Raw genomic sequence first — 12,764 nt, forward strand, 5'->3', positions numbered from 1 at the left:
TCTGGACACTTGGTATTCAAAGTGTGGTCTGCAGACCAGCTCCCTCACTTAGGAACTTTTTTTTTTTTCCTCTCTCTCTTTCTTTCTTGGGAACTTGTTAGAAATGGAGATTTTCAGGTCCCACTTGAGACATTTCTTTTTCATTTTCTTTTTTTTTTTTTAAGATTTTATTTATTTATGAGGGAGGCAGAGACACAGGCAGAGGGAGAAGCAGGCTCCATGCAGGGAGCCCAGTGTGGGACTTGATCCCGGGACTCCAGAATCACACCCTGGGCCGAAGGCAGGCACTAAACTGAGTGCCTGAGCCACTCAGGGATCCCCGAGACGTTTCAAATCAGAATCTGCACTTTAATAAAATCGTTAAGTGATTTTTTTTTTTTTTTTGTATTTTATAGTTTGACAAGCAGTGTTTTGGGCCCGTAGTTCTGAGCAGTGACTAAACTTTAGAATTGCCTTTTAATGTGGGAAGGTTTTTGAAAGACTATAATCGGTTTAAAAAGAGATCTCCGTGTGGAGCCCAGGTATTGGTATTTTTAATTCAGAGATTCAAAAGTCCAGCCAGGAATGAGAAGCACTGCAGTAGCCTTAACTGTCCCTGGGGTAAGGAGAAGAACTCCAAAGGTCTCTTTGAAAGTAAGATAACAAGTGGAAGAAAGATATTTTTTGTTAGAAGAACCATAGGTAACATTTTTCTAACAGTTTTATGGAAGGGCCTGATGGAAAACAATATTGACACATTTTGATGGTTTCTCTCTCATAGGCTCAGACTGTCCAGGTTGCTGAAGTTGAGCCACAGTCACAGCCACAGCCTTCCCCAGAACTTCTGCTTCCAAATTCTCTGAAGCCAGAAGAAGGGCTTGAAGTATGGAAAAACTGGGCCCAGACCAAGAACGCTGAGCTAGAGAAGGATGCTCAGAACAGACTGGCACCCATTGGGAGTGAGTGTTTATGGGTGGGGTGGGTGGACTCTTTCTAAAATATAGTGGTACTGAAGAAACAGGAGTACAGATGGCAGGAAAGTGGTGTCCCTTGGCTCCAAGGGTTAGGGATTACCATCTGAAATAGTATGCCAAATGCAGGTCTGACCTGCTGCAAATGAGCAGGATTTGTGTTTGCCCAAGACCTGGCATTTTTATATACACTTTTTTTTCTTAAGATTTTATTTATTAGAGAGAGAGAGAGAGAGAGAGAAAGGCAGAGACACAGGCAGAGAGAGAAGCAGGGTCCATGCAGGGAGTCTGATGTGGGACTTGAGCCCGGGGCCTCCAGGATCACGCCCTGGGCTGAAGGTGGTGCTAAACTGCTAAGCCACCCAGGCTGCATATATATACAGCATATTTATATATATATAGCTATACATATTTTTCTGAAGTGGACCTTGCACATCTGGGCAGAGTGAATTGTGGAAGGATATAGGAACCAGTGAGTGTCTTCAAAGCCTTAGCATTATATTCATATCTTACCTTCCAGAGTGTGGATTTTGTGGGGTTTTTGCTTTCATGTCTTGGTCCTAATAATAATTTTGAAGGTATGTAAAGTGGGGAAGATTGTGAGAAGGAAACTCTTAGTGTAAATAGGGCATACAGGATTATTGTCTTAATAGGCAAGTTCTGATCTTAGATACAGGTGACCATTTCTGTCCTAGCTCCCTGATGATCAGTATCTTCTCTGAGCTCTCCTTCTAGGGATATGAGCAACCAGCAAAGAGATTACTATTTCCAGGACCGCTATTCACTTTTGGGTCACATTTGGCTTGTGTTGCAGGGCGCCAACTGTTGCGATTCCAGGAAGATCTCATCTCTTCTGCTGTGGCTGAGTTGAATTATGGGCTCTGTCTAATGACACGGGAAGCTCGAAATGGAGAAGGTGAACCTTATGATCCAGATGTGCTCTACTATATTTTCCTGTGTATTCAAAAGGTACGAAACAACCTCACAGAAATATGTTTGAGCAGTGTTCCCACTGGGTATTTGCTGGTTACTCAGATTAGTGAAATGATAAGCAAATGATAAGGAAGTTCTCTGTCAATTATATAATGAGTTTTTATCTTTTTAAAATTTTATTCAAATTCTATTAATGTGTAATGTGTTAGTTTCAGAGGTAGAGTTCAGTGTTTCATCAGTTGCAGTAACACCCATTGCTCATTATATCCTGTACCCTCCTTAATGCCTCTCACCCAGTTATTCTATTCCCCCCACCCACTTCCCCTTCAGCAACTCAGTTTGATTCCTAGAGTTAAGAGTCTCTTATGGTTTGTCGCCCTCTGTGATTTCATCTTTTTTTATTTTTCCCTCTCTTCTCTTTGACCCTGTTTTGTTTCTTAAATTCCATATATGAGTGAAATCAAAAATTGTAAAAGACCTAACATATTCACTTTAAAAAAATAAAATTATGACATCATAATAAAATTATGACATCCACCATAATCCCAATCGCCTAGATTATGCTAAACTTTTGTTAAATTTTTTTTTAAAGATTTTGTTTATTTTTGACACACACACATACACGCACAGGCACAGAGACACAGGCAGAGGGAGAAGCAGGCTCCATGCAAGGAGCCTGATGTGGGACTCGATCCCAGGTCTCCAGGATCAGGCCCTGGGCTGAAGACAGCGCTAAACCACTGAGCCACCTGGGCCGCCCAAAAATATTTGTTATATCATCTTTTTTTTCTTTTTTTAAAGATTTTATTTATTTATTCATGAGAGACAGAGACAGAGAGAGAAAGACAGAGACAGAGGCAGAAGGAGAAGCAGGCTCCACACAGGGAGCCTGACGTGGGACTCGATTCTGGGTCCCCAGGATCACATCCTAGGCTGAAGGTGGCGCTAAACTGCTGAGCCACCGGGCTGCCCTGTTATAATATCTTAAGAGCCTTTTATTTTTTATGTTTGTAAAAAGATTTTATTTATTTATTCATGAGAGACGGAGAGAGAGAGATATAGGCAGAGAGAGAAGCAGGCTCCATGCAGGGAGCCCAATGTTGGACTCAATCCCGGGTCTCCAGGATTATGTCCTGGTTCAAAGGCAGGCAGTCAATAGCTGAGGCACCCAGGTGTCCCTTTTAGAGCCTTTTAAAAAAAAATCACAAAGCATTTATATAATGTCTTTTTTCCGTTAAAGTAAACATGGTTTACATAAAAGTAATTTAACCAAAAAAAAAAAAAAAAGTCTGGTGCTAACATTAAGCTCTTTTCTCATTATTCCCTTCATTAACATAATTATTTGAGTCCAGCTAGAACATACAACTATAGTTAGACTCTCAGGACATCTATCATGAAGCATAACAGGAAAACTTGATTAGGACTGGCAGTTTAAGATAGCAGGGATGGATTTTTTAGTGTATAAATGCTCTTATGGAGAAGCTCACAGTATGGAAGAGTACTTGCTGGTTGGGACTCACCGTATTACCTGGGCCTAAGAAAAGTCTGTCTTCCAGTTTTATTCTTCTTTCTTTCCAGTCACCCAGGGCACTGAGTGAATTGCTTTATTGCTGTTTTCATTCCAGGATCTCCCTAGTCCTGGAAGGTAGGCACATTCATTTCCACTTAAAAAGAAACTGAGCCCCAAAAGTAAAAATATTCATATGAGTTACTTAACTTACACCATAGCTAATAAGAAGCTGGACCCAGAACCTGCATTATGTTTTTTGTTACTTGCCTTACCTGGGTGAAACAGCACTCACAAAATCTGTCCCATTGACCCAATTCTCCAGAGTGTCATGAGAGTCATTTCACATCATCTGAAGTGTACTGTGGAAGTGTCATATGCTGGACATTTTTTACCTGTTGTGTTGGTGTGTTAAGGAGACAAAAATTGGTATGGAGAGGTGATGATACCAGTAACATTATGTTTATTTCCCCTGAGAGTTTTACTCAGGAGATTACCAACAACTTTTATTGTTTTTCTCTTAGTATCTTTTTGAAAATGGAAGGGTTGATGACATTTTCTCCGATCTTTATTATGTTCGATTCACGGAGTGGCTACATGAAGTTCTGAAAGATGTTCAGCCCCGAGTCACTCCACTTGGTAAGAGTCTTCCTAGTCCTTGGATGTCTTTCCCACCTGGGTTTAAAAAAGGTCAGCTGCTTGTGGGGCTGGCTGTGATACAGCGTGTGGGTGAAGAGGCTATAAATCCTAGGTACCAGCATCAACTTCTGTGCTGCTTGGCCTGATATGGAAGGGGCACTGCACACCAGACAAAGAACCCTGCTGGTCCTGGTGTGGGAAGAGATGGGGGCATGTGGAGAGTTGGGGTAGTTACTCTTTTTTCTTGGTTAGCTTTAATTAAAATTTACTGATTAAAATTAGAATCATTACATTAAGAATTATGAACTGTTTCATCTGTAGGTTACTCATGTTATATATTGGAGTTTTCTTCTATATGTTTGAACGTGTGTGTGTGTGTGTGTGTGTGTATATTCTACATATATAGAACATAATTTTTACTTTACCTATATAACCTTCTGGGCAGCATATATGTTGGAAAGAACAGGAGATTTACAATAGAATGTGGTGTTTGTGTTTTGTTTTGTTTTGTTTTTAAATTTTTATTTATTTTTGATAGTCACATAGAATGAGAGAGAGAGAGGCAGAGACACAGGCAGAGGGAGAAGCAGGCTCCATGCACTGGGAGCCCGACGTGGGACTCGATCCCGGGTCTCCAGGATTGCACCCTGGGCCAAAGGCAGGCGCCAAACCACTGCGCCACCCAGGGATCCCCTTGTGTTTTGTTTTTAATAAATGTTTATCTTTTTAGAGCAATTTTAGGTTTACAGAAAGAATGAGCAACATAGAGAATTCTCATTTATTCCCTCACACACTGTTTCCTCTACTATTTAATATTTTGTATTAGTGTAGTGTATTTGTTATAATTGATGAGCCAATATTAATATTAGTAACTAAAGTCTATAATTTACATTAGGGTTCACGCCTCCTGTTCTACATTCTGTGGGTTTGGACAAATGTATAATGATATGTATCTACAATTACAGTATCATACATAATTTTCAGGGCTCTAAAATCCTCTGTGTTCCACCTATTTATCTCCCGCCCCCTACCAAATCCCTGGCAATCACTGATCTTTTCACTGCTTGCATAGTTTTGCCTTTTTCAGAATGTCATATAGTTGGAATAATTCAGAATATTTCAGATTGGTTTCTTTCACCTAGCAATATGCATTTAATGTTCTTGTGTGTCTTTTTTTGTGCCTTGATAGCTCATTTCTTTTTATTGCTGAATAGTATTCCATTGTATGGATGTACGACACAATTTGTTTATCCATTCACGCATTGAAGGACATCTTCGTTGCTTCCAAGTTTTGGCAATTATGAATAAAGCTACTATAAACATTGTGTGCAGGTTTCTGGTGAAAGAATAGACAAATCACTGGAACAGAATAGAGAGCCCAGAAATAGAGTCACACAAATATGATGAACTTACCTTTGACAAAAGAGTAAGTAAGGATAGTTCAATGGAGAAAGAATAGCCTTTTAATCAAATGCTGGAACTGCGGGACATCCCACATACCAAAAAATGAATATAGATGCAAACCGTACGCCATTCACAGAATCAACTCAAAATAGGTCATAGACCTAAATTTTGTAAAACTCAAAATCATAAAACCCCAGAAAATAACATAGGAGAAAAACTAGGTGACCTTGGGTTGAGTAGCAGCTTTTTTGAATATAACACCAATAGCACAATCCATGAAAGAAAATCATTGATAAGTTGGGCTTCATTAAAATTAGAATCTTATGCTCTGTGAAAGACACTCTTAAGAGAATGAAAAGACAAGCCACAAACTGGTAGAAAATCTTTTGTAAAGCACATATCTGATAAAGGATTGGTATCCAGAATATACAAAGAACTCTTAACACAGCAATAAAAAAAAAAGCAAAAAACCTGATCCAAAAAATGGCCAAAAGATCTTTAGTTTCCTTACCAAAGAAGATCTACAAGTGGCAGATAAGTATATGAAAGGATGCTTATCATTAGGTATCATCAGGAAATTGCAAACTAAAATGACATACCAATATATATACCTATTAGAATGACTGGAATCACAAAGATTAGCAGCCCCAAATGCTGGATAAGGAAGTACAAGAACTTTAATTCTTTCTGGTAGGAATGCAAAATGGTCCAATCCCTTTATAAGACAGTTTGACGTTTTCTTTAAAAAGTAAACATTTTGGGCAGCCTGGGTGGCTCGGCGGTTTAGCGCCGCCTTTGGCCCGGGGCGTGATCCTGGAGACCCGGGATCCAGTCCCACGTCGGGCTCCCTGCATGGAGCCTGCTTCTCCCTCTGCCTGTGTCTCTACCTCTCTCTCACGAATTAAAAAAAAAAAAGCAAAAACATTTTCTTAACTTATGATCCAGCATTTGTGCTCCTTGGTATTTACCCAAATCAATTGAAAACTTATATCCACACAAATATCTGAGGTTTGTTTTTTTTTTTTTTTAAGATTTTATTTTATTTACTCATGAGAGATACAGAGTGAGAGAGAGAGAGAGGCAGAGACATAGGCAGAGGGAGAAACAGGCTCCATGCAGGGAGCCTGATGTGAGACTCAATCCCTGGTCTCCAGGATCACGCTGTGGGCTGCAGGCAGCACTAAACCACTGCGCCACTGGGGCTGCCCGAAATATCTGAGTTTTAATCCTGGCTTTACCATTAGAGGGATCCCTGTGTGGCGCAGCTGTTTGGCGCCTGCCTTTGGCCCAGGGCGCGATCCTGGAGACCTGGGATCGAATCCCACGCCCGGCTCTCGGTGCATGGAGCCTGCTTCTCCCTCTGCCTGTGTCTCTGCCTCTCTCTCTCTCTCTGTGTGTGTGTGTGACTATCATAAATAAATAAAAAAGTCAAAAAAAATTAAAAAAGAAACCTGGCTTTACCATTAGAATGTATGCTGCTTAAACTTTTTTTTTCCCCATTAAAAAAATCTACCTGGCATTAAAAACTTTTAAAAAATTGAGATATAATTGACATGTAACATATTAGTTTTATGTATAGAGCATACTGATTTGATGTATCTTGTGTAATGGTCTAGTTTAGTTAACATCCATCCCCACACAGTTACATGCTTAACCTTTAAGAAAAAACTAGTGGTTAAACAAATACTTTTTGAGTGCCTGCATTGTGCCAGGCAGTATTGTAGGTGTGGGTAATACAATATTGTAATGAACAAAATGGAGTTTATAGTCTAATAGGGGGAGACCATGTGTAAATAACCAATTATGATTGAGTGGCTTAAAGAACCAAAGCATTGGGAAATGGAAAGTGTTAAGGACATTAGATGGGAGGCATTGCTGAGGGACTGGCCTTAGAACAGAAAGCAAGTAAGTGAATCACTACATGACTTACAAATTTTCAAGACAGGTGTGGCTCTGCAGAGTTTGCTTTTAAAAATTGGTATTATGGGAATTTCAAGCACATATAAAAGTTAAACAGAATAGTTAAATGACATTCCCATGTACCCACTGTCCATGGGAAACTTGTGTTACGAGTACACCTGTTTTTCCCTTCCCATATTTTGAAGTAACTCCTACTTTTTTTTTACTCCTAGATACTTTATTCATAAATATTTTACTATGCTTGACATACTATGATGCCATTATTATACTTGAAAGAAGGATAATTCCATAGTGTCATCAAAGTCTACCTACCCTTTGTTCACATTTCTAAGTGTTTCATAAATGTCAAGGTACAAATAAGGTCTACACATTGAAATTGCTGGTATGTTCTAATATTTAGCTTTAATCTTTAGTTTTCTTCTTGATTCTATTTCTTGCAATTTATTTGTGGAAGAAACTAGCCACTGATTGATGGAGAAAGAGAGAGCACGCAGGGAGGGAGGGACTGAGGGAGAAGAGGAATCTTAAACAGGCCCAACATGGATTCGATCCCAGGACCTGAGATTATGTCCTGAGCCAAAACCAAGAGTTAGATGCTCAACCAACTAAGCCACCCAGACACCCTATGAAACTAGCCTTTTAAATTGTCTGATTATACCCCCATATTGTAGTTTAACATCGTTTTCTATGTTAAACTGTATTTACAGCTAATCAGTAGTTGCATATAAAAACTTCATTGGTTAAGTTTTGATTTTTGTGTTTTCTTTTTGGCAAGGTTATGTCATAGATGGGTTATATACTTCTATCTGATACCCATAATGTCTGAATCCATTAATTCATTAGGAGTTGCAGGCGATGGTATTCTGATGTTATTACTTCTTCATTATTAGCTGAATTACAAAGTAAAACATTCCCTTGCTCACTCTTTGAACATCTAGCAGTATAGATAATGGATTTTATTTTTTAAAGATACTATATATTTATTCATGAGAGAGACAGGCAGAGAGAGAAGCAGGCTCCATGCAGGGAGCCCGATCCAGGACTCGATCCCGGGACTCCAGGATCACGCCCTGGGCTGAAGGCAGGCCCTCAACTGCTGAGCCACCCAGGCATCACTAAATAATGGATTTTATAGGAAGAGCAGGATAAGGGCTTATTTCTTCTCCTTGTTTAGCAGTTTTTATGGTAATGAGTTGGCTTACCGGTTTAGTCCAGTGATAACCAATTCTCTTTTCTTTTTAAGGAATCATTATGAGCTAATAATGAATTTATATATGTTTAATTTGGTTCAGTCCATTGCTGTTACCTTTTTTTTGTTTGTTTTGTTTTGTTTTTAAAGATTTTATTTATTCATGAGAGACACATGGAGAGAGAGAGGCAGAGATACAACACAAGCAGAGGGAGAAGCAGGCTCCATGCAGGAAGCCCGATGTGGGACCCAATCATGGGACTCCAGGATCTCGCCCTGTGCCAAAGGCAGGCGCTTAACCGCTGAGCCACCCAGGCGTCCCTGTTACCGTTTTTTGATGTACAAATTTTTCCATCTTTGACCATTTGGAACCTCTTTAAATTGGCTTTTAAGTTCTTTTGATATGGCCCTACTTCCTTGGTTTCTGATTTGCCAAGTGTTCCAGACTGATCTTGGACATTTTCTATTTTCTATCTCAATGTGAGATTGGTCAGTTGTCCATGGAGCCTGGTTCCTTTTAGTAGTAAATGGTATTTTAAGTAGCACAGTCTGGATCCATGGGGGTGTTCATTGCTCCTGGTCACTGTTTCTAACTAAGCCTTTCCGTGGGAAGAACTAAGAAAATACAAAATAGGTCATGTTGATGCTTGCAGTTCATACTCAGAATTATAAAGTTTTTATGTGATGTCCCTATCTGCATCTCCATTCTTCCATGCCAGGAGTCCTGGTTTTTAGGCCCTAAACTTCACTTTAGGTTGTATTAAGAAGTGGTTAAAGCTAGGGAAGCACATATAAATGGCAAAGTGAAGTAAACCCAAGAAAATAGCACATGCCAAAATATGTATGGGACCACTTCTAGCACTGGCCTTCTCCATGAAGGGTGTTTTGTGCCACTTACCTGCTTCAGATATGTTCGATGGCGAGGAAGTTTATCTCATTGCCAGTAGGCCACAGAATAGAAGATTAGAAGCAGAGCTGCCCTAAAGAGGTGGGAGTGCACTTAATGAAGTCAGTGGGTCAGCTTTGGCAGGAGCAGAGAAGAGGAATGTGTTAGGCAGAATATTTCTTTCCCCACTTCTAGGGAGTGACATCCTTACTGCCTGCCTGGAGAATCCTGAAACTCCCCAGGAGAATGCCTTCACCATGGCCTCAGTGCCTGGTACACAAACACTTGTATATTAACTGTTGAATGAACACATGAAGGGGGCTTGGTGATCAACTCAGGTATTCTCATCCTTTGGTGTAGACCTGGCTGCACAGGGTTTTTAATCAAACACTGGCCTTTGCCCCTGCCCAACTCTCAGTTCACTTACAAACCAGCATCTTAAAGTAAAACCTGCCCTGTCAGGGAATCCTACAGTAGTTCTGAGTATCATTCTCCCCTTTATCCAGAGAGGGAATAAGAATGAGTTTGCTTTCTAGAGGTGGAAAATGTGAGAAGTTTAGCAAGGGCAAACAGGGGTACCCATACCAGTTCTTTGGGCCCTTGACACCTGAAAATATGATGAAAGCTTTGTACTCTAGAGAAGTATGAATGTATGCAGAGTTTGATTTATAGTTTTGGATGTTTCACTATTCTTTTGCCCCACTTTAACCTTGGATTAGAGGAACAATTAACATCAGGTAAGAGCAACCATATAGGGCAGTGTTTCTCAGGAATTTGTTAGAAATGCACATCATCAGGTCCCATCCCAGAAATTTGGGCTGGGATTCAGCCATGTGTTTTAACAAGCTTCCAGATGATTCTGCCATTCCCTAGGGAGATTTTTCTGGTTAAACTTGTACTCTTCTGTGGTCCTTGTGCCTCCCACCTCCCATCCTGCACCTCTGAGGGCCCACCTGCCATCCTCTTGTTGTAGCAGTGCTCTATTCCTCCTAGGCTATGTCCTGCCCAGCCACGTGACTGAGGAGATGCTGTGGGAGTGCAAGCAGCTCGGGGCTCACTCCCCTTCTACCCTGCTGACCACCCTCATGTTCTTTAACACCAAGTAAGTGTTCTAGAAGCTCCATGCTTAGCCACTGCTGGCATTTGCCCAGTGAAGAGGGTGGAAACTATCTAGGTAGATCTAGGAATTCCTTTGACACATATTTGAAAGCCTCTGGGCTACTGAAAGCCTTCAGACCCATTTGGCTACATTTGTGTGGTGACCAGTGAGGCAGTCTTGCCAGACCCCTGCCATCAGTCTTGATGTGGTTCCTCCACTAGACAGTGTTTTTGGGTATGGGCCTGACCAGATCCTGGGAGTGTGTGCAGCGGCTCCTCTGAGGCACCGATGGTAGAGGGTAAGTCATAGTCTCCTCCTGGCACCCTTCCCTTTGCCTTGCTTTCACTTGTGGTGCAGATACTTCCTGTTGAAGACAGTGGACCAGCACATGAAGCTGGCCTTCTCCAAGGTTTTGCGACAGACAAAGAAGAACCCCTCTAATCCTAAGGATAAAAGCACGAGTATTCGGTACCTGAAGGCTCTTGGGATACACCAGACTGGCCAAAAAGGTAAGGGCTGCAGAAACAGGTGTAACTTGTCCTGCCCTGCCCTTGTGCATGGGGGGGGGGGTTAGTGTTGAGTGTGAAGATTGGGATTTGCTGGATAGGAATTCTCCATTTCCTTTTCCCTACCTAGAAACTTCAAACTCTTAAAAACAGAGATGCCCCAGAAACAATTGTGCTTTTTCCACTTCATGCCTCACACCCTTTCCCCTCCCAGTAAGTCCAGTTGGGATGGCTAGAAACCTAAGGTTCCTAATCTGGGCCTGAGCTAAGGCAGTCTCATGCCATGTCTCTGGTGGTGGGGGTATGTTTTATAGTTACAGATGACATGTATGCAGAACAGACGGAAAATCCAGAGAATCCACTGAGATGTCCCATCAAGCTCTACGATTTCTACCTCTTTAAATGGTGAGGAAGCTTTATGGTGGCTGGATGACTGTGTGCGTGTGTGCACTGTATCTGTGTACAAGGCATTCTTTAATCCCAAACTGAGAGTAAAAACATACTCCAAAAAACTAAATATAGAAGCAACCTGATTGATTTCCTCAAAGCATATGAAATGACTAGCATTGTGATCTTTATATGGTCTCCTGTCCTGAAGAGAGGAATAAAGGTAGATGGAGGAAAGTATAGAAGAGCAACCTCCATCACATGGCATGGCCTTCCATCTTCCTGGCCTTGAAGATAGCAACTAGCAACATCAGTATCGGGGTTTCCTTTCCTTGGCTTTTACTCTATTGCCCTTGGCAGTTTGGCGTGTTATCTTTACAGCAATGCCAAAATCATCTTTCTATGTTATAGATCTTATATTATTTAGATTAAAACCTTCAGTGGTTTAAATTTATGGTATAGAGAAAGAGTGATCCAAATCTTGCCAACAAGGGCATATGTATATTCCCCACTGCTAATTCTCACATCCTTGTAGTTTTTGGCTTTCTAGCCGCACTGGCTCCTCTCCACTGAAGGGTGTCATGTTCTCCCTGCCTCCAGGCCTCAGCATAGAAATTTTCCCTGTTGATGAGGCCTCCCCTCCCCACCCCCATATTTGGCCAGTTGGCTCCTATCTCTCCCTCTTCTTGAAACAGCTTTATCAGGGAAACATTTCCAGATTCTCTATCTGTTCTTTTGGGCTGTTTCCTCTGTAGAACTTCTCACTGATTGTCATTTTATGTGTATTTATATAAATATTTAATTGTTGACCATCTCTTATCTATAAGCGCCATAAGGTAGGGAGTCTTGGATCCTGCTTATTTCTTGAATACCAGCACCTAGTGCTTATTTCTTGAACACCAGCACCTAGTACAGGCCTGGCACACAGTGACCCTTTTTTGATAAATCTTGAGTGGATGGGCAAGAGGGTGCCGTGGGCTAAGTACAGCACAACATTGAGGAGGGGGAGGGTGAGCCCAGCTAAGGGTCCCAGCATCATAGCCAAGCTGGGAAGGCAGAGTCCCTTATGTAAAATTTAGGTTAGGAATTGCCAATCATTTGAGTAAACAACATAATAAGCAAAGACGTAGAAAGGACCTTGTAGGTGGTAAAATTGATTCCAAGTGGGATATGTTGGATTCAAGTAGATGATCTCTGGCGTACTGAGTGAGGCAGGTGGTTAGAGAAATCACAGCGTGTGGCATGTGAGGGAGTTGCTGAAGGGAGGCAGCCTATTACTGGTATTGGCAGTATCCCCAAAGGAGGTCCTAGAGGTAATGTGAGTTGACTGCGTGGAATTCAGTA

At 41.2% G+C, this 12,764-nt stretch overlaps 1 protein-coding gene across 3 annotated transcripts in view; it reads left to right on the forward strand.

The window, feature by feature from the left end:
- The window catches only part of QRICH1 (glutamine rich 1), a 52,623-nt gene that overhangs the window by 38,781 nt on the left and 1,078 nt on the right, over nt 1-12,764 (forward strand). For all 3 annotated transcript variants that reach the window (XM_055342951.1, XM_055342952.1, XM_055342953.1), the window contains 6 exons: nt 761-938; nt 1,765-1,919; nt 3,915-4,029; nt 10,422-10,530; nt 10,885-11,036; nt 11,348-11,438. In XM_055342951.1, coding sequence (XP_055198926.1) covers nt 761-938; nt 1,765-1,919; nt 3,915-4,029; nt 10,422-10,530; nt 10,885-11,036; nt 11,348-11,438 — 800 coding nt within the window. The remainder of the gene's footprint in view (nt 1-760; nt 939-1,764; nt 1,920-3,914; nt 4,030-10,421; nt 10,531-10,884; nt 11,037-11,347; nt 11,439-12,764) is intronic.

The sequence above is a fragment of the Nyctereutes procyonoides genome, unplaced genomic scaffold (assembly GCF_905146905.1).
Source record: "Nyctereutes procyonoides isolate TBG_1078 unplaced genomic scaffold, NYPRO_anot_genome, whole genome shotgun sequence".
NCBI classification, from domain to species: Eukaryota; Metazoa; Chordata; class Mammalia; order Carnivora; family Canidae; genus Nyctereutes; species Nyctereutes procyonoides.